The 22,200-nt window shown below is 38.9% G+C and overlaps 1 protein-coding gene across 1 annotated transcript in view; it reads right to left on the bottom strand.

Annotated features, from left to right (window-relative positions):
• gpc5a (glypican 5a) overlaps window positions 1-22,200 on the bottom strand; it is a 107,479-nt gene that overhangs the window by 26,161 nt on the left and 59,118 nt on the right. Inside the window, exon 8 of the mRNA XM_068730641.1 lies at window positions 13,318-13,480. Within this exon, the coding sequence (XP_068586742.1) occupies window positions 13,318-13,480 (163 nt within the window). The remainder of the gene's footprint in view (window positions 1-13,317; window positions 13,481-22,200) is intronic.

Consider the following 22,200-nt stretch of genomic DNA (forward strand, 5'->3'; position numbering starts at 1 on the left):
TTATCTTTTACAATTAACACTTGAAATGATGAAGGCATTTGACAAGTAAGTAAACAGTAAACAGTACATTGGTATTTCCTTTTTACTTCTTTACTTAAGATTTCATTAAACTTATTTTATTTTCATCTTTTTGCAAAATGAATGACAATGACAATGAGGAGGATGATGGGTAGATAATAATGAGAATAAATATGAAATAACATTTAAATCATACCCTCTAAACTAAAAATATATATATATATTAGGAATATGTTGTAGCCTCTGTTTGATCAACAGCATACAGGCTGTTAGTTTAAAGGATAAATAAAAGTAAAAATTAATACCTGAAATGTTGATTATGGTCACTATTACTCAAAGAAGAGATAACCTTGGAGCATGTTTGAAACTGAGAATAAACAGTTTTGTAAAGCATCTGAACGCCATGAAAAACTGTTTCTTATTCAAGTGCACTGGTGCGGACCTGGAACATGGCAATCAAAAGCATATTATTTAAACTGAAGGATTCTGTATGCATTAATTTGAAGCCAGACGAGGGTCCATTGAAAGGGTCCGTTTTCAAAGAAAATGCAACTGCTTCTGCGCTATAAATCCCAACCACACTTTAACCTCAAAGTGTAACCTCGTCAAACCTTGTCCTCTTCATTCGTGACCATGACAAACACCAAGCTGCTGCAGGCATGTTTCTTGCCTGGATATCAGTCTTTTCCATTATTTCTCATCCATTATCACTGAAGGTCAACACAGAACATCAGCCTGAGTAGATTCAAACAACTTGTTGCTGTTGGGTGACTCAGATTTTCCCTGGTTCACCTGACGTGTTTCTGTCAGCGAGTGTGTATGTGAGAGTGTCTGTGTCCATGCATGCTCATAACTGTGGTTGGGGGCGTGCATACGATTGAGAAAGAGGTGTGAGCTGAGGGCTTTTGCAGCAGAAATAGTGTAGATGGTTTTTTTCTGCCTGGCAGGGCAGACAGGCAGAGAGAAGGGATGATGGGAGAGCAGCGCGTGGGTCTGAGGGCCGCTGATGCACATCTAAGGATGACCTTGCAGGTCTGAGGATGAAGGCTGAGTGAAATTTTCAGAGGACATGAGGATGAAGGAGACAAAACCTGCCTGTCATATGTCACCATGCTGACAAGTGGTGTAGGTCATGCAAAGTCTACTTACATTTCACCACAAGCTGCAATATTCAACTCTCTAAGCTCTGCGAACGTGCTAAAAGACACACACAGAGAGTTCACTCACTGGTGCTGCTGTTCAAAGATTAAAAAGTAAAAAATAATCTCAGAGCTCTCCTTTCAACAGTAAACAGCTCCAGAATGTGAAGAGCGGTTGCAATTTCTTCCTGCAGAATCTGCGGCCCCCTCCTAGCTCTCTCCTTGCGAGCCATGTCCTAGACGACGTCAACCAATAACTAGCGCAATATCCTCTCGTTGCACCCCCGTTAGTCCCCATGAGTGTAGACAAACAGTTGTGATCGGCCAAATTCAGGCGTAGGTTTGTTATTGGCTGTTCACGCCCCTGTTCTAGCAACAACTTAGCATTTGGAAAAGAGGATCCCAGAGGATGAATCCTTCAGACTTTGGTGACTTTAGTATTTTCCTTTATCGCCATCTTGAGGTGGAAATATTTAGTTTTTAGTGAAATGTCTCAACTCATACTTGATTGTCATGTAATTTGGAAAACACATTCGCCCAGGGGTGATTTGTAATTCTTGATGATCCCCTGACTTTTAATCTAGCACCACCATGAGGTCAAATGTTTAATTATCGTGTATGACACATATCTGCTGTACCTTGTGTGAAATACTAATTAACAAATGGTTAACTAAGATGGTGAACATGGTAAAGATTAAACCTGCTAAACATCAACATGTCAGCATCACAATAAGTACAGCATCACACAGCCGCTAGTGTGGCTGTCGACTCTTATACTCTGGTCACACTTCTAGAATGACTACAAGGAAAACCTAGAGAAACCTAATGAAAAATCTAAATATGAAATGGTAAAGCTCATAGACAGACAGACAGACAGACAGACAGACAGACAGACAGACAGACAGACAGACAGATAGATAAACAGTAACGTTATCGATCCCGCGAGGGGAAATTATTTTGTTGCAAGCAGCAATAGGTTATAGGAAGAACAGGTAAAAATAACAGTGTAAAAATCTTAATATAATATAAAAAATGCACATGTCAATACACAATATATACAATTATAATAACAGAGTAAAGATATTAGATAAAGAATGCACACTATGAAATAGAATAATAATGAGTCTCATGAAAAAAGATTTCATTTGATTTTTCATCACAATAAATCATTATAGGAAACTTGCAACAGAGAAACTGTAGCCAGTCAATATAGTAGCCTTGAAAGCATCTATTTGGTAGCATACAGACAGCGAGTAAGAGCCGGAGAGACAAGGAGTAGACAGGCAGTAGCAAGAGGGTCAGAGTCGATTGGTCGCTGGGCCATCCGAGAATAAGTTGTCTTAATGAAATGTCCAGCATCTGTGCTTACTGATAGAGCAGACTTTTGGAAGATGGGCTGTGTGTCTGACACCGAGCTGATTATTAAAACCGTTCACACAATGATGTGTGCTTGCCCTTTTCATGGTTCATTAACACGATGAGATGTCCTTCCACATGCAAGCCGCAGCTCATTAAGCCAGCCATTAAATCATGCAAGGTATGAGAAATTGATTGAAAAACAGGAATGTGTCTTTGAAGATAATGACATCTTACTGTGGTTAAAAAAAGATTTGATTACAAAAAAAAACACACAAACACCTGGAAGGGAAATGATAAAGAAAATGCAAGGTTTCTATTATCTTACAATAAAAATGTCACTGTGTTTACTGTGGCAAATCAGAAAGCAATTGCATTTCATTTTCATCCAAGCATGGTTTGAGTTAGAGCAGGCAATGAGGTTCAAGGCACAGACACTAGATGTGGTGTATTTCATCTGAAACAGGATCCAATCTGAGCTGTGACCATATGTTAATACACAGCAGATATTAATCTGCATGCTCTCATCTGCCCTGCTTTGTGGCTTATTTATGTAAAAGGGTACCCAACAAAATCTTCCTTTTTTTCTGTGTACTTGAACAAGGACATAAAACAAAGAGAAAAGCATTTGGAAAGTAGAAGGTAGTCTGCTCATACAGCATGTCTGTGATTTACAATCTATGCTATTGCTGGTTGATTAGTCACCGTATCAAGATCATGTATTGATAAAATGTAACTCTAGACCCGACTGTCCAGGCCTTAGGTATTTGAATGCAGTGTAACACTGTTGTAGATATCCGTTACAAACAAAATCTCAGCTATTTAAATGTTAAACCATGTCAGAGTGCACAGCTTCACCAACAGTAATACTCACATTATCTCCCTAATTTTAGTTTAATAGAAAAACAACTCTGATGAGTCACTAACATCTATCGGTTCCAATAGTTAAAAGCAGGCTGAGTTGGAGAAAGGTGCACGGTTATCCATATGAGTTAGATAAGCCCACAGCAAACGGGGGAGGCATTCATGATGAGTCACAAGAGACTGATTACATAAACTAATCCCATAGTGAAGCTAAAACCTTGAACAATCCGTGGATGAGTGGGAGGCAGTGGGGTTAATATGTTGTTTAAGGTAGTTTAGTAATCTAGAGCATGCCAAGGTAATCTAGATTCATTTTAGAAAGCAACAACAACATAGAGCACATAACATGCAACACTTAAAAACAAAAGTAGGCCTAAAGTTGCCTAAGAAACTTCACCAGGCTCATACTCAAGCCAGTTGATAGCTTTGAGGAACAGATTAAGCCTTAAATTGAATGGAAGATGCCTTTGATTTTTCCGGTATTGCTGCCAATTTGAGAGTATATTAGATGACTTTTGTTACTCTGCATTTCCACATATATAGTTGTTAGCGGTTGAAGGCTGTAGGGCTGAAATCATACAGTCTGTGTTAAGATATTTCCTTCCTTCCCCCCCCCAGAGTGTCCACCAGCACCATCTACCACAGAGACTGCAGGTCTTAGAGCAACCAATCTTGGATTATTTTAGTGCTCCACCACTAGTTAAGCAGAAAAAAAGTTACACGGAACAGCCAGTGGTGTTATGAGAAGTAGTGCGTACGTTTGGCCAATAACTCCTGAACCGACCTTCCCTCAGGTTTTTCAGCTCAAGCTAAATCTTTTGGATATAGAGGTTTTACGTCTGCTGTCAGAGTTTTGAAAAATCCCAACTGTTTGAGTGTGGTATAAAAAGAAATTGAGTTTTGAAACATGATTCCTAAACATTAGATGCTACAGTTTCTCCCAAACCTGAACATTCACTATTGACGATCTGAAGATGGCCTGAAGATGGCCTGAAGATCATCATGCCCCAAAGATGTGGGGCGTGATGATCTTCAGGCCAATAAGGCCAGTGCAACTTGTTCTTCCTTGTTTCTTTTTTTCTAGTTCATAAATCAAAAAAGACCATCCGTTTTAATTAGGACAATCATTTTGCGTTGAGCCTCGAAAGGTGTTTCCATCAGAGGAAGTTTTCCAGAGGACCAAGAACCTTTTGAGGAATTGCTCAGTAACTATAAACCTGTGTTTAGAGTAACCAGGGACTCAATTTAGTTCCTGTAGGATAGATCCAGGTGTAGCAGGGTTGACTGACTGGTCAAAAAAGACACTACGGCAGCTCCAACTTGAGTCTGATGGGTAGACATTTCTTGTTGTTTATTAAGGTTTCCCAAGTGTCTAAAAAATAATGCTTAAGGTCAGAGTGAAAATACCATCATCAACATGATTAATTGGCAATTTCTAAAAAGAAAAAGAAAAAACACTTTATTACCTGCACTCAAGTGAAAATGTAATTGAATTAATTCATTCTGGTTATCAAATCCTTTGCTCCATAAGCTCAGGACCCTGCTAATGGCAGATGGTGTCTTTTTCTGGCAATTTCTGGCAGCCACCTCATCTGTCTGCCGATGACAGGAGCCATTTTACTAACGTACTCACAAATGCTTCGTGTTTCATTCAGTGTCCTTGACGCTCACCTCCACTGTCTCCAGCTGCAGAAGAAGGGTGATGGGCTTTAGGTCGAATCCACCGTACAGTTTAAGGATTTTCTGTTTCTTGATATCGACAGCTTTAGTTTTAGCTTTTCCAGCTGCGTTTGTGACCAACAGCAGGGCATACTGAGATGTTGCTTATGTACCTTGGATTTTGCTGCCATTCTTGGTCCCTGCAGTCCAGTCTATTACGTGGCCTTTTGATAGTTCGACCCCTTCAGTTCTAATTATTCTCCCTTCATTTGCTTCCACCCACCTACATTTTTCCACTCCAAATGTCCTCCAGTGTCATTCCTGTAGATGCTCTTGTCATTCAGCTTAATGGCTTGCATGTAGACAAGGTGACTGATGGTAGCCCCTCTCATGAACCTTTATCTACTCTGGATGTAATCTGTGAACGGTTTAAAACCTATGCTTAATAGCAGCAGGGATGAGGCATTGGGTTGGTATGGAGCCGCAAACATCAGGCACTCTTGTGATCGAGCAGCTTTTAGTGGTTTTCTCCACAAGTCCATTGAGCTTCTGATGACAGCTCTTAGTGTGTTGTTGACCTTGTATGCTGCAAGACGCTCCAGGGATCCATGAGTGCTGCACTAAGTCTTTGGCTTCATGGTTGTTCATCCAATATACGGCTGAGCAGTCTGGATGAAGTCAACTTCTTGATAATAGAATATCTTGGCAGGATGTAGTTTGTGGTGCTGCATTCTGTTATTTTGCCTTCGCTCATTGATAGAAATGGAGTGGACAAAATAATAGAAACATCGTTCTAAAATAAGGCCAATCTCTCTATCACTTTCAACAAAAACTAAATGACTGAAGGATTTATTTCAGGGCTGTGGTACAAGACAGTATTTGTTTTAGCTAGGTGTATGTCAACAAATATAGGGGCCCTTTTTCTGCATTATGAGTACTTTTACATTTGAGACTTTAAGTACATTTTACTAATAATACTTTTACTTAATATATTTACATTACAGTAATTGTACATATAATATAGTGTTTTCAAAGTGCTGCACTGCTACTTTTACTTTCGTAAAGGATCTGAATACTTCTTACTCCGTCTAATCTAGACTGCTTGGGTTCGTCTGTTTCAACTTGCAGTCGTAGAGTGACAGCTCCGTCTTCGGTAGCTGGTGCTTTGGGCATCTGTTGTTGTTTCCAATTCCCCGCTGAGCTTTGCTTGTGTATTGACACACATGTCCCTTCAGCTTCAACACTGTGGCGTCTGAAAGGAGTTTCCATGTTGGACAGCAGTTGAATGGTGCTATTCCCTTGTGGGTACCTTTCATGATCAGCATAGTTCTGCCTTGTGTTTGACAGTCACGGTGGGAGTCTGCAGTTAGTAACTGGTTCATTTGTGCTGCTCGGCGTTAATGCAACAGTATTAGTTCCTACAACCAGTAGGTGTGAATCATTTCAGGACCCATTTGCTTTTGTAAAGGTGACTGGTTCCTGCTCTGAAAGATTGTAATGCTATGGTTCTGGGTCACTGAACTTTGGAGCTACATAATTATCCTTTCATGCAATTAACACAGGTCTACAGTTCTGGTCCCAAATCGTAACCAAGTTGTTTTTCAACATTAGCTCCTTAAGATAATATTCCACAAGAACTATAGCAGCAGTTTAAGCTACGGCAGCTCCTCAATGTCACAACCAATTCAATTGTCAAGCAAATTTTAAGCGAACTTCTGAAATGTCGCAAAAAAAAAGTGAAGGGACTATGGCCCAGGGAAAACAGTTTTAGTCATTTATGTCAGAATCCATTTAGCGTATCAACCTTTTCTTCAACATAGGCAAAAACCACCTCAAGTGAGCATAATTGTCTTTTCACAATTGAGGAAGTTGTATAGAATGTTGCTGCTTGTATTCAGCTTTTCTAATGTCATTCTTCAAAATGCGCATAAATATACGTTAATGGGAGCACATTTAATGAAATGGACATTCAACACAACCTGATCTGAAGCAACCCAGCCAGCATACAAACAAACAGCATTTCCATTCTCGTGTGTAACATTATTACTACTGTGGCAACAAGTAAGGCTCTTCATTGTTGCTTTTCACCAATTTTAAGTGAAAATTGGTGAAACACAGTTTATGGAAAAAACTCAGAATGTGGAATACCATGTGAGGGGGAAAATAGTGTTATTTGCAAAAAAAATGTATTTCTATTCTTAATTTTACTAAGCTTATGATAATAACTAACTAGCAATAATGTACAATGTAGTCAATTAAAGAAATACTAGCTGTAACAGTTTGTCTATTTAGTTAGAGATGCTCATTTGACTATTTGTACAATGTATTTCATTGTTAAATACTCAGCATTTAAATTTAAATAGCAACTGACATACGGCATTTGACCATGAAACTATTTGGAAAGGTATGATGGTACAATCTTCCTGAGACATGAAAGTTTTTGGCGAATCACTTAGGTATTAGTTCAGTGGGTTAATATACAGTAATTAAGTGATAATCAGACAACATAGGAGACCATCCAGTAAGTCCTACTGGTCAAAAGCTTATAAGACACACTGCTGAAAGTGATTTTGATCCCATTATTATCGGCACAGAGGAGGGCAGGAGTCACAGCAGGTGACCTAATTTGATCTCACACTGAAATGAGGATAAAGATCTATCTATCAGTGATAGGCCTTTTACTGTATACCCACCAAAGTGGCCTTTATGTAGCTCCCTATCTCTCAGATCTCTCATTTCGAGCTGGAACATAAACAACACCATAAATTAGGACTGAAAATTGCTTTTACTAAATACGTGCAGACCTCCCCGTTTAATATTGTCATGGGAAAAATCTCTTAAGATTAGACAGTGGAGGAGTTTTACATGCAACAACATTCAGTAGTTTACAACCGGCCTGCGAGGTAGAAGCTCAAATAACATAAAATACTCTCTTACCGAGACACTATTAATTAATAAGAGTCATGGTGAAGCAGCCTCTCCCCTTCCCCTCATTGTGCTTACTTTCTAGATATCGATTGGTGTCTCCACTGCTGCCAGTGTGTCTGACAGATGTCTTATTGCAGTACAACGCTCACGCTGCAAGCAGTCACAGTGTCTGCAGCTGAACCATGCCAGGCTAGATAAGAGTATAAGAGGCCTGTTGGGGTTGGAGCATGGAAGAAAACCTCTTAGTTGTTCTCCACTGCAGGCGTTGTTGTCAGGTCACGGAAATCCAAGATATAGTATTGGACAGAGTGAAGTTGAGGAAAACCTCTATTTTTCTTCTAGTGTGCGTGTTATTTCGGCCATGCTAGCTGCACTGCTCTAGGGATAGCAATGTGAGTTGGCCAGGCACAAAATTCGGTACAGATGTCATGGTTCCCAAGCGGTGAATCCAGATATCAATGGTGAATCCCTGAATTTTCCACTAGTGTCAACAGCAGCTTCCCGTTTGTGGTTTTGAGGGAAATGTCTCAACAACTACTTAACTATTTGTAGTTTACTTTGGTACCAACATTCATGATCCCCTCAGGATAAATAGTATTAAATATGGTGATCCTTTACATTATCCTCTTGCGCCACCAGCACATTCAAATTTCCGTCCAATACTTTGGTTTATGACCCAATGCTCTCAAAAAGACATGTGTTTAGTGATAAATTGCTAACGTGTTCACATGCTAACAAGCTGAATGATGGTGATGGTGAACATGGCGTACATTATACCTGCTTAGCATCTACATGGGGGCATTGTAATTGTGAGCATGTTAGCATGCTGACATTAGCATATAGTGTGAGGCTGAGCATGACTGTAGACTTGCTTGTTATTACTTCAAAACTGTGTAGTGATTAATATGCCACCATGGCTATAATGGCAAACCTTATTTATTATATTCATATCTGAGCTACGCAAGCTTCTTGTGTGATTAAACCAGGTGTATAATTACCTCATCAGGCTAAGTCACAAAGGAGGGCTGCAGCAGATAATTGTCTCATCCCAAACATGTGAGACTCTTCTGCTTCACCTTATTTACCAATATGGTAAGAGTTCTGGATATCAAAGCTGAAATTGTATCTTCTGTTATTTGGGAGTGTGAAGGTGTCTAATTACAATACTGAGATCTAAAATGCGTGCGATAAGCACATAAAAAGGAGTTTAACCTTTTTATAGATGCACAAATCAAACATGTCCCCAGTCTGGACCAATATAGCTCCACAGACATGGGATACATTATGGTTTTTCTTAATGAGTATTCCAATTATGTCTATTATAATTGGTAATTATGATCCTGGTTATGATGCTTTACATGCACAGTAATAGGCTGCAATACACAACACTGTGATTTACAATAGTTTTGACATTGAGGTGCTAGTTCTCATTAGTGTTAAATGTTCATTTCATTTCATTAAAGACGGATGTGTTTGTTAAAGCAATTGGCAGGTCTGTGATAACTGCAATGTGGGAGGAACATGAATGAAAGATTCTAGAAACATGTCTCTCTGGTATGTCTTGGATTTATTTTTTTTAGTCGGTGTCACCTGGCAAGCTGTGAGCAGTATGTGCATCTCTCTGTTTAACAGTGCAAAATGAATCAATCTTTTTCTCCTTTTACTGTGTGCTTTCAATATTTATCTGGGTTTACAAAAAAAAGAGATCAGCCTAATTGTAGTTAGACAGTGACTCGGTCAGGTAGCTCTGCAATGCAGAAAACACTACCCTGCTGCAGTTACTAAACATGCAAAAATCCTTGAAATAATTCTGAAGGATCAACTGCTCACATTGTTGCTTTTTGTCACGTACAGAGCGTTCTCACACAACAGTAATTCTGCTTAACGAGGATAATCCCTTAAATCAGGGTTGTTTTGTCAGCATCGAGCTTATCCTATTTTATTTCCTTATCATCCTCATCTATCGTCACCATGTTCTGCTGATAAACATCAAAGACACAAAGGAGGGGGATTATGGATAATTGCAGTGAAGAAAATCAAATTAAATTATACTTGGTGTTTCAGTATCTGGCACTGAGATGGCAATATCACTGTATTCAATTCATTTCGATAGACTAAAATGTATCACGTAGTCTTGTAAATTATATGCAGTCAAAGATTTGAAAACTCAGACTTGTAAACTTTATAAACACTGAGGAAAAAAAATTCTGAAAACAAACAGCTGCCCTGCGATTTCATGCACTTGTGACTTGTGAATGACTTTATGTTATTTAAAGTTCTGAGTGTTGATCATGTGCTTGGTGATTGCTTGTTATAAGCACATCGTTTTTTTTATCCCACCTCCACGTATTTTTCCTAGTTCTGTGGTTGCATTTGTTTCTGTTTTTGTATTTAATATTGGATTTCTGCCTCTACAGCTTTGTGCAAAAACTGTTTTGAAGTTTTGTACACAGACTGAAATAAAAACTAACAACTTTCTTTAATAGTTTATCATCACCAATGTGATTTAGCCTCATGGGAGCCAATTTATCAACTCTGGTGCTGCAGGAAGACATAGTAACTTTTCAGAACTATCAACTGTGTTTCTAGAAACAAATATAACTTAATTAATTACATTCTCCATCCATGGAGAACAATGTCGATATGTTGAATGTCAAAGCATTTGGTGACGACTCGGCACAGCTGATGAAGATTTGTGTGTCTGATCTAAAAAAGTGTGATGATCACAGTACATCCCAGACAAAGTAAAATCTCTTCCTGCACTATGAGCCGTGTGTTGTATTTTAATTTTGTCTTGTAATTGTAAAGACCTGAAGTCAGCCATCAGTGTTATGCTCACAGGACGTCATTTGTCATTCTTGATTTGTTGCCATTCTCAAGAGAGTCTTATCTAATATGAGCTCGTCAAAGGGCAGACAGCACTCAGCAAAGTAGAGAGACATTGACAAATGCAACAAGTCTTCCAAATTATGACAATATTCCACATGTTTGCTCATGACCTCTAGAACAACACATAAGCATTTCCTGATCTGACCGTTGCAAAGTATTGTTGAAAAGCGAATGTGTTTTATGATGTGCCAATGTTAGGGTTGGGTTAGATTTAGGGAAACATCCTGGTTTGAGTTAAAATTTCTTCTTGGTCAAGGTTTGAAAAGCTGGGCATCACTGAGAGGGGGGGGGCAACACGATATCATTTAGATATGGAGATAACAGTGCACATTTTCAGACAGTCTCTCCTGAGGAGCATTCAATGACTAACTAGCAAATGGAAAACTAGAGGGAGAAGTTCTAAACCAATTTGGATGTTGAATTGTCCTTTCGGAAAGTTACAAAAAGGGTCAAACACAGCCCCGCCAATCCGATATCAACAAGCATTAAGGCAAACTGACAGCTTATGTTCCCTTAAGGGGGAGTTTCTCATCACTTCTTACTTCTAGCTGTGAGCTTAGTGCGTCCTTGTGGGGCTTGATGAGGTCAAAGGTTTAATATCAATACTGTACATATCCAACATTCACATAATAATCCATGCCACACAAGTCGGTTGACTGAACTAAAGGATTACTATGTACTCTGGGATGGATATTTGTGCTATTTTCCACTACTCTCAGCCACAGAGGACTCTAAAATGCTGTCTGCCCACTAGTTGGCAAGTGTTTATTTGTGCCAAATGAGGGTTTAACACGTGAATATCAACCTGTGTCACACACCTGTTCATTTCTGAAGGTGTTACATGTCTATGTTGGTTACAAGCAATGATGCTAGAAAGTTCAGTGGACAGTGGGTTCCTTGTTTATCTGTGATGTGTTTTGCATTAAATTTCTTGGAAAATACAGTATTTTCTATTTGAATTGTGCCAAAACATTAAGTTGACTGATTTTTTTTTGGTTTCTCAAGGTAAGGGCCCAATTAATGATGGAGTCCAAGAGCTTTCCTTTGATATGATAGCATAATTTGTATTCCTCTTCATAAAATATAATGGATACTACTTTGTAGCTGCTTTATATTGTGTAAGACTCCTTTTTCAGTAAGAAAGAAAATAAATAAGACATTTTATTTTTAGTGCTGCTGTATCCTTGGCTTACAAGTTACACTACTTCATTTAATTCTACTAGAACAATAAAACCCAAAGACAAAAAAACCTACACCAAACAGCCACTACAAAGTAATCAATTTTAGCAATGAATGCAAAAAAACTGTAGAAACCTGCAAGGACCGGCCAGAGGTCTGGTTCAGGTGGGGAATGCTCGGTATTTGTGTGAGGGTCAGGCAGCGGGGGACAGATGCTTGACAGAGGTCACGACAGACAGTGGGTCATAAATATGGGAGACAGGCTGATCTGGCCTCTGACAAGGAAAGGGCAGCTCTACTGTAATGGGTGATAAATGTCAGTGCCCCCCCACAGCCTCAGATGAGCGATTGTTAAGCAGCTTCTCTGAGCCTGAGCTGCTAAAGCCTCAAGACAGACCGACAAGCAGTAAAGGAAACATTTACACGGACAGAACGGCTTGTTTGGATGACCCCCGCCCCACCTTCCCGCTTCCTCGCTGTCGCCATAGGCAAAATGAGAAAGGTGATTAATCAGGTTGTTAACATGTTTGATGGAGAGCAGAGGAGAGAGGGAGGAGGGAATCCATGTGCTGAGAGGAGGGTGTGACAGGTAACAAAATGAGGAGGAGAGCCTGCGCCGCTGGGATTCATCAGGGGTTACTGATCCTCTGAGGAGCAATAATTTCTAAAGTAACAGGCCTTGATTGCAATAATGTCCCCATAGCAACTATTATCTTTAATGACTATTATTATGGCTGTCATAAAATGGAGACTGGAGCAAGTCTTATCAAAATACAGTACGCAACTGCACCTTCGAATGTCTTCACTGATTAAAAACTAGATGTCATTTTTTTTATTTCTACAACTTTAAATTGGTAGATGAGTAAAAGGAATAATTGAATGCATGTGTTCAAAACTAAGAGGCATAAGAACATACATATGTATTACTGTTATATTTATGTGCGTCTTGTGAAAGTTGATTATTTTCCTTTAATCTTTATCTAATTCATTGTAAGTATGTGTTATATGTTTTGAATATATTTATAATTTTTTATTTTTTTTCCCAGGAACCATATAAAACTCTTAAGAGATATATACATTAAAAAGCAAATGCAATCACACATACAAACATATACATTTAAATGATTGCACCCAATCCTATAGAATATACATTAGAATATATCCCCAATCAAATGTTATATTCTGGCTACTTTCCTCTCCCTCCTAAGGGCAAAATATAACAGCAGGGATACAATTTCTTCACATGGTTAATTGATCAATAAAAATAAAAAAATATGAGACTTACATTTGGAGACTCTGGAGACTTTCCTTTTTACCTCGCCAGCACCTGAACCACCACAGCCGTCTTCATCATCACAGTCACCGCTGTAACGTCCCTCTGTGTCTCCACTTCCTGTTTCAATCTGGTCCAGTGACCCCAGTTTAGGAATGGACTTCCCCTGCAACAGCTAGTTGTGAAAAGCAAAAAAGACACATTTTCAGTTAATAACATATTCATATCAAACTAGCTTAAAGTAGTAACCTTATATATTATATGAATATTACATTCAATATTCACAAAAGTGAACAAGGTCCTCTCATGGCAAGGATAGTGCAGAATAAGCATTCAGAAAATGAAGAGAAAAAAGGGGAGAAAATGCAAAAGAACTGCTGATTATGCTGCTAATGAGTCACAGTCCTCTAAGTAATTAAAAAACTATGAATCTATTGAATAACTGCACTGCAAAGGACATATTTTTATACACACTTTTTCCTAGATATTTTTCTGCATCCCATGCTTTCAATGAATGACACCCTTCTCGGCCGCAGTGGCCTTCAGGGCAGCTAAACTTTCTGCTATGTTGCTGTGCAGCAGAATCTCAATCAAAGACTTTGCGAACTCGATACCAGGGGAAATGCATACGCTAATTGGCTCATTTAAATTCATGGTGCGTTATTGGAAACAAGAGGGAATGCTTTGTGTTGATCAGAAAGGTATTGTCTATGCTAATTAATTACTGTTGTGGTTCAGTGCAGCGGAGCAGAAGTGTCGGGGTTGCTGGCGTGGCGGAGCTCGGACATATCTGTGCTGGTAATTAGCCTGTCTGAGTCTCAGCTCCTCAGTGGTGACAGATTAGAAGATGGAGAATATTGAGAGTTTGGGCAATCTAAGCGCTCCTTCCATGTGTGTAATTGGCATGATTTTCTTTCCATTTATGCTTGACCACACTTATAATACATTACATAGAATAATGAGTTTCTGTGGAGCCTGAGACTAGCCTGGTTTGACTGAATTTGAACTTTGCGCCTCACAGTCCAGGAGGTAGAGCACTGCTGGAGGGGCTCAGTGGGGTTCAAAGGCTGTCAACTCTGAGCCCCGTTCACAAAAAAACAGCATCTTGCAATAGTTGCAGTAGACTGCAACAATATGCTACCTGAGATACACTTATTTATAGTTTGCGGCGAGGTGAACGGTTATTATGTTTGCATATATAAGCCTGTGTGTAGATGTATGAATGTGTGGGAGGGAAAAGGGATGTTTTCTTTAACAGATAATTAGATTCTCATTCACTCACATGACCTGCAAGTCTCAAGTTACAACTTTATTTAGTTCATAACTATAAAATTATATTTATGAGGGGAATAACAAGAGAAACAAGAAAGAAAAATGGAATATTTTCTGTTCTGTATAAATTGGTTTGTCACTCACACACTTTGGAGGAACAGGAACCAAAAAGACAAGGCAAAAGATATTTGTTTTTCTTATTGTCAAAAAAACACAATACAGAAACAAAACAACAATGAATTGATGCCACTAATGAGCATTGTCTGTGTAGCCAAAGCCTGATATAGCTTATTTCTCTGTGCGGTAGATCTCCATTGACACCCAAACACTATTTAAGAACACATCAGTGAGCATTACACTGAGGGACATGTTCCTTTATTACGATGAATACGGGCACTGTATTATATTTTGAGTCGATGCCACATACACCACCCTGCTGCCTTATTTACTCCTTTAGGAGTACCATTTGCTAAAAAATGCATTACTATTATCATTACCAGCCTCAACAATGTGTTCTTCTTGTTGTTCTTGATGTCCATTAGACAATAAAATTACTCAAAAAAAAAAGCACTATATTTCAAAAATGCTATATTGATCACTGGCACTTGATGATTTAATGAAACAGTAGTGATTAATTAATCAAGCCTCTATAATGATATTTCACAGCAAACAAATTTCCAAAAGCTGGGGAAACATTTGTTGTGTTTGAATAAGTCTGTCAATCAGCAGGCTACTTGATTCTTCTACTCTTGAGGTTCAGGGCAGTAACAGCTCTGTGTTTGATTGTATTGAACAGCTGTGCTGCTCCTTCTGATGCACAATGAACTGTGCTGTTGGCCTCACTTCTGTGATGGACATGGGGCTTTGTCCAACACTGGCTGTGAGACAGGAGCTCTGATTTCGTTCAATGCATCTCCAGATGAGAAACTGCTCTGAGTAGGCACCCTTGGGCAGGCTTCTGGCTGTTACTGCAGCGTGTGGAGAGTTAATGACCACCAAATACCAGTTACTCTTTTCAAAAACAAAAACTGCTTACAAGCATATAACAATACTGTGCACTTAGAGGGAACTTTCTGAACAATGAGATCCCCTGCTTGGCCATTTCCTTTTTAAATTGCTGCACCAATTAAGAGCGAACACCACAAGAGATAATGATGAACAACACATTTTCTGCTGTACACAAGATAATGGTTTCAACTAGATGTTGAAATTTAATGGAAATGTCCTCCGTCGTGCATGTAAGAGAGAACACAGCATATTATCTCATGAGCTCTCTATTCAGTTACACAAACCTCCATTTACTGTACACCTAATTCTTAAATTATCAATCTGAGCTAAGAGGATAACCTCACCGTTATTTGACACAGGCTATTACTGGAAATATATCTTTATATCTTATATCCTATCTGCATTTACCCTGTTTTATTAGTAGATAAACATAAGTTCCCCTTTTCTGTTTGCTCTTTACTGTAATTCAATTATTACAGTTTAAGCATGTGGTTCTCAACCGCTTTGAGTCTAAATTATCCCAGTGGTGATCCACCTCACCATTTTGTAAAATGTTACATGTTAATTAATTGCGCCAGCAAATAACCATGGCAACCACTACTCTGGCAGGAAACACAATCTGGAGAAAAAAATCTGCCGTTAATAACAACGAGGATAAACAAGCGATGACTACAGGAGGAGTGGAAACTAGGAAACAGATTAGACACCAAACAATATTAGCAAAAAATAATGTCCACGCTTGGAAACAGTAAACATACAGCCCAGGCTACAGGCCCAGACAAGAACAAGACATGTGTTAGATGGAGTTGTGTTGTGACCAGTGTGTCTGTCTCTGTCTTCTTGTTACTCACACAGAACAATGTATTCCACCATCACATCACGAATCAAGAACAAATCAAAGATGAAACAAAGATGCATGTGGTTGAACTTTCTCCACTGCAAACTAACATGACTTATTAAGCCTATAATACACAGTTGACATGTTTTATTTGGAAATGGCTCTTTTGATTGATAAATGCCCTTGAGGCCATGTTTGGTAATTTCACCAATAACATTTACATAAATTTGGCATAAACCAAAATATCTCAACAACTATCTGATGGATTGTCATTAAATGTGTTGCAATTATCCATGGTGCCCTGGGGATGAATCCTATTGACTGTGGCAAACCCCAGACCTTTCCTTTACTGTCAAAATGTCACCTGTTCCAGTACTTTAGTTTATGATCAAATACCTGAATAACATCAGCCTCAGCTGTATTGTGGGTTTAGTACTAATTAGCATATGCTGCCATGCTAACACACTAAACTTAGATGATGAACACCTGCTAAACATCAGCATGTAAACATCATCTTTGTGAGGACATTAGCATCTCAAAGCACTACTGTGCCTGTCTAGGCACAGCCTCACAGAGATGCTAGAGCGATCGCACACTTGTGACAGATATATCTAGCTATAGTTAAAAGCAATTTTGTCTTCCCTGGCTTTGGTTACCTCAGATACCCAGCCTGAAAACAAGATACCTGAGATATTTAATCAATTTCATATTCACCACTGCACTCATCACAAACTTCTTCATAATACGAGCTGCTTTTTCATGAAATCACAACAAAGACTGTGAGGTGTCTCAAAAGATTCAGGATGGTAGCTGAGGCTTGGCTTAACTCTCATCGCTGCACCATAGACAATATATTCTGACAGGATGCATCACAGTATATATGCTTTAGCGGGTTTGACTGCACAGCACTGGAACCTGCAGCACAACAATGTTAAGCCAGCATCAAGAAATTTACTGGCACAGACCTGCTACAAATCCATGATATCTTCATTACTCGCTACATAAGGAAAGCCCAAAGCATCATCAAGGACACCAGTCATCCAACCCACACACTATTTTAACTCCTGCCATCTGGAAAATGCTGCTGGAGCATTAAATCCCACACCACCCATTTCAGAGACAGTTTCTTCACACAGGTAGTCAGAATAATGAATAGTACCTCCACGAACACAAACACAAACACACGCACACACACAAATATGCACACACACACACTAAAGCTGTGCATATGATGCGTATTGTGCGTTTTCCCTGGTATCACATGATTATACTATCCATTGTGTTTTTTATTTATTTTCCAAGGTTGAGAATGCCACAGTGCAATAATTGTACTTATTTATTAACACAGATGAACTTAATATTGGCATCTGCCTCTGAAATAAACTAAATCAAGCAGATAAATGTAAAATATAAGAGTAATTCAACTCTACATCATGTGTTTTTGGCTATGAAAAGTACGTGTGCAACCTCTATATAGAAGCATTAAAAATAATAAACCACGCCATTGTTCTAGCATTTCTAAAACAATATCATGCGCTCTGAGTGTCTACAGTAAGGGAACAAGGTGATGGCATTGTCACTCTGTATCTTGTAAAAGTAAGGGCATTATCACCATTTATCCTGCCTACACAACTATTTTCTACCGCAGATCATGGTACCTCCAAAAAAAAACTGCAAAGAATTCAAAATTTCAAAGACTGATTGTCCGTCAGTAATGTAATATATGTATAGTTTATCAAAATGTACAAAGCAAAGTATGTATAGGGTACATATCCTAAAGAGGTGCCGGGTGTCATGTGGCAAAACGAATCACACCTTCAGAGATAGATGAATAAAGCTGTGTGCGGATTTTTAAGCTCATCAGTATTCTCTTTGAACACACTCTACTATCTGTAAATAGAGGGTGGAGTAGAGATCTTACAATGATCATATTTGCCAGGCAGAGGAGAAAAGTGTCAGGACGTGAGTCGGCTCCCATGACACACACTGTCATTTTTCATCTACCTCACTGCAGCAGCAGCAACACTGACAGGGTGTTGATCCAGACCAAGTGCAGCAGCAGCAAAGCAGATCAGTGAATGAGAGTCCGGACTAGAGATTACAATACACAGTAATGATGATAGTCACTACCTCCAAGTCTGAGGCCATGGTTTTCTGCCAGATTGCACCTTCCAGGTTGGAAGTGAGTCACTGCCCCGAGCGAGGGATTTTAGAGAATCTCGGGGTTCTTTTCAGGCTGTTCAGTGCAACGTCAGCGGTGATATGGGCGTTGTACCGTTTTGGTGAAGAGGGAGCTGAGTCGGGAGGCAAAGCTCTCGATTTACCAGTCCATCTACGTTCAGCCCACTCACCTATGGCCATGAGCTTTGGGTAGTGCCCAAAAGAAAGAGATTGTGAATACAAGCTGCCAAAATGAGCTTCCTGCATCGGGTGGCTGGGCTCAGCCTCACCTAGATAGAGTGAGGAGCTCAGACATCCGAAAAGGAAAGGAGCTGGAAAACGTTGCGAGGGAGAGGGACGTCTGAAATTCCAAGCTGCCTGACGACCCGGCCCCGGATATGAATGGATAGGTGGAGGGATGGATGGATGGATTTTAGAATAATATAATTCAAATTAACCATCAGATCCTACTTTCAGAAACCAAAAAAGAAGTGATCTAGTAAAGCCTGATATAGCTCATTCCTCCTCAAAAACACATCAATGAGCTACAACTTTGGCTACAAGCTAGCTTCGGACTCGGTGACATGTTCCTTCATTACAAAGAACATGGGCAGTGCAGTTTATTTAGAGACAATCCCACATACAGCGATCTGTGGCCTCAAATACTTGCTAAAGCACCAAATGTGTATAACTCCGTGGTTGAAAATAGCCACCAACATGTTTTACTCCTGTTCTACAGTGCCCTGCTTTTAAGGGTATTGCTTGGCTTTAAAAATAAAAAATGAAAAAAATAAAAAGTATAAATTCATGAAATGTTTTTAAAGATACATGTCTTCAGAAGAAACAAGTGGACTTGGGGCTGCGAGTCATGAACAAGGTAGTTAAGTTAGAGAGTAATTACAGCCTTCTCCTTTAACTATGATCACCATGTCCCTGAACGATAACCAAGTGTTTTCAATAACTCAACCATATCTCAGCCATGCTTTGGGTGTTTACGGTAGGGGAAAAAACATAACAGTGAACATTTAAATACACCAAAATATGCAACAGAGAACAAAGTGGAAACATTCCCATTTTCACTAAATGTTTGTGTGGTGATATTTGAGAACATCTTCCTGTGAACATTAGACAAATGTGTTTAAATTGTCAGATATTTATACATCAACATATCAGACAGTTGGTCTGATATGTTGATGTAAATTGCATTACGACAAGGCGTAAATAACTACGTATGAATGCAATTCTTAAGAGAAAAGGTTCTTAAAATTCAAACATGTATTAAATGTGATTTTGTAATATTTAGCAATACTGTTAAACTTGAATGCTGCAACTTATGACTACACAGAGGATTCTGCTGCTGTTGCTCAAACTGGACTTTAATCACGAATAAGCACATGCAATTATTTAAGATACAGTTGTTATCTACAGATATTCAGTGTAGACGTGTTTTTATTTTCTGTCCTTACCTCATGGCTATAATGAATGACACAATGAGTAAAAAAACTAATTAGTATACTGCAGGTTTTGGGATTTGTGTCCAATTAAGACTTGCTTGCACAGCCCTGTCATATCAGACTTTACAGACTCTTTGCTGGATACCAACATGATTTAATTGAACAATGCAAGTCATGCATTGTGGTGTGTTAAATATGAAATATTTTTTAAGAGAACAGGACATTGTTTATAATCAAGACTACTCGTTAACCGGACTTCTATAACAGCCAAATGTTATGATGCGGTATGCTCATTCAGAGCGCGGGGAATAAAATGTGAATACATTCTCAGTGTTAATCCTTTGGACTAAGAGGAGAGGGGGCATGAATAATTCACAAACAAAACTGCTGGTCAACCACCACATCAATGACTGGTAAATAATTCAGCCCGCAGACGGGGTGAGGAGCTGCTTGCTCCTGATTTTGATTGAGAGACACAGGGACAGGGCCTACTTATAGATTCTTAATGGGTTTTACCACATCAAGAGGAGAGGACAGGCAAGAAGGAGAGGAGCCAACAAATAATTCATAGGAAAGAGCTGCTGATGAGCAAGATGATGAAATCTAGAGTTTGTACACTTAGATTGCATGATGAATTTGTCAATAGCTGCATTGCTGTTTTGTGTTTTCCCGCAGCCTCGGCTGTGGAATAGTAATGATACATTTCCATTTGACTCGAGGGAAACTGTGAGCGGTTTTTGCACTTCAGTTGGTCAAGGTCAAGGGCGAATAAATAGAAATAGTAAAGAACATTTGTGATATGAAAAACATGAATATCAACGTTTGCATGGACAAATCACTCTTATCCTCATAAAATGCCCAACAGCAGTGCCTTTAAAAGGTAACAGAGTTTCACGTTTTGCCTTCATCCATATAATATTTCAGTCTAGACTTTCTCTCCAGCCTTTTTAACAGGCAACCTGCCATTCATGCACATGTACTTTAAGGTAAGTTGCATCTTATTAACAAGGTGCACCAGTACCTTAGTGATTTATAGAAGTAATATACTGTGTGGTATACCCGGCATTCACACAGGCACTCATGTGCACAATTGAATGAGTGTGTGCACTGGAATAGGTAATTGATGTGTTTGCTGAGCTGCCATTACCCCCCCCCCCCCCCCCCCCCCACACACACACACACACACACACACACACACACACACACACACACCTCTATGCTTCCTCCCTTTGCATTCAGTATTCACCTACCACAAAAAAAATCCAATAAATTAAAATGTCGAATCATCACCATTTTACACCAGCTGCATCTTACATCTGAACATGATCAACATATCTCCCTAAAGCCACAGTTTCCATCATAAACAGCCACATTGTCATTGAATTACATGACAACCACTTCCTGTCATGTATTCTGTTCAACTTGCTGTGTGCCTCAAAAACATGTCGGAAAAACACCTTGAAGACGGCAGGGGACTAAAATCTGAGATTTGAAAATGGATGTTAAATGACACTTGTGCCGCACTTCACAGGCCAATGAGATGCCAATCAGAAACATTTGAAAATCAAGTCCCAATGAGACGATAATGCAAATAGACTCAAGGACTGTGAACACACAAGCTGTTGAATGAATAGTGCCAGATGTATTATATAGAAATCTGCAATTCTTAGACACAACATCGCTTGTAAGATTTCACCTTGCTCTATGTCAACTTATGATAATAAAATAGATGTATTTGTTATACTTTTTGTGAATCTAAAGCACAATACAGTACACTTCAGAGTCTACAGGGACCATGTTGATTAATTAGCTCTCTTAAAAGCATTCACTGCTTCAGAAAGCCTGTGCTCAACCACATGAGTGTACTTAAGGCAGCAGAGTTTCTTTGTATAAGACAGCCTGCCTGATGAAAAAATAACAATCCATATTAATAAGCCCATATATATATATATATATACACACACGTGTGTATATATATATATATATATATATATATATATACACGTGTGTGTATATATATATATATATATATATATATATATATATACACATATATATATATATATATATATATATACATATATATATATATGCACACTATATATATCATAAAGCGCAGCTATAATAATTTGAAATAGTTTACGCAAATAAAACTTTACAATA

This window comes from Cebidichthys violaceus, unplaced genomic scaffold (genome assembly GCF_023349555.1).
Source record: "Cebidichthys violaceus isolate CVI_PGR_0920_01 unplaced genomic scaffold, fCebVio1.0.p SCAF_5, whole genome shotgun sequence".
Taxonomy (NCBI): domain Eukaryota; kingdom Metazoa; phylum Chordata; class Actinopteri; order Perciformes; family Stichaeidae; genus Cebidichthys; species Cebidichthys violaceus.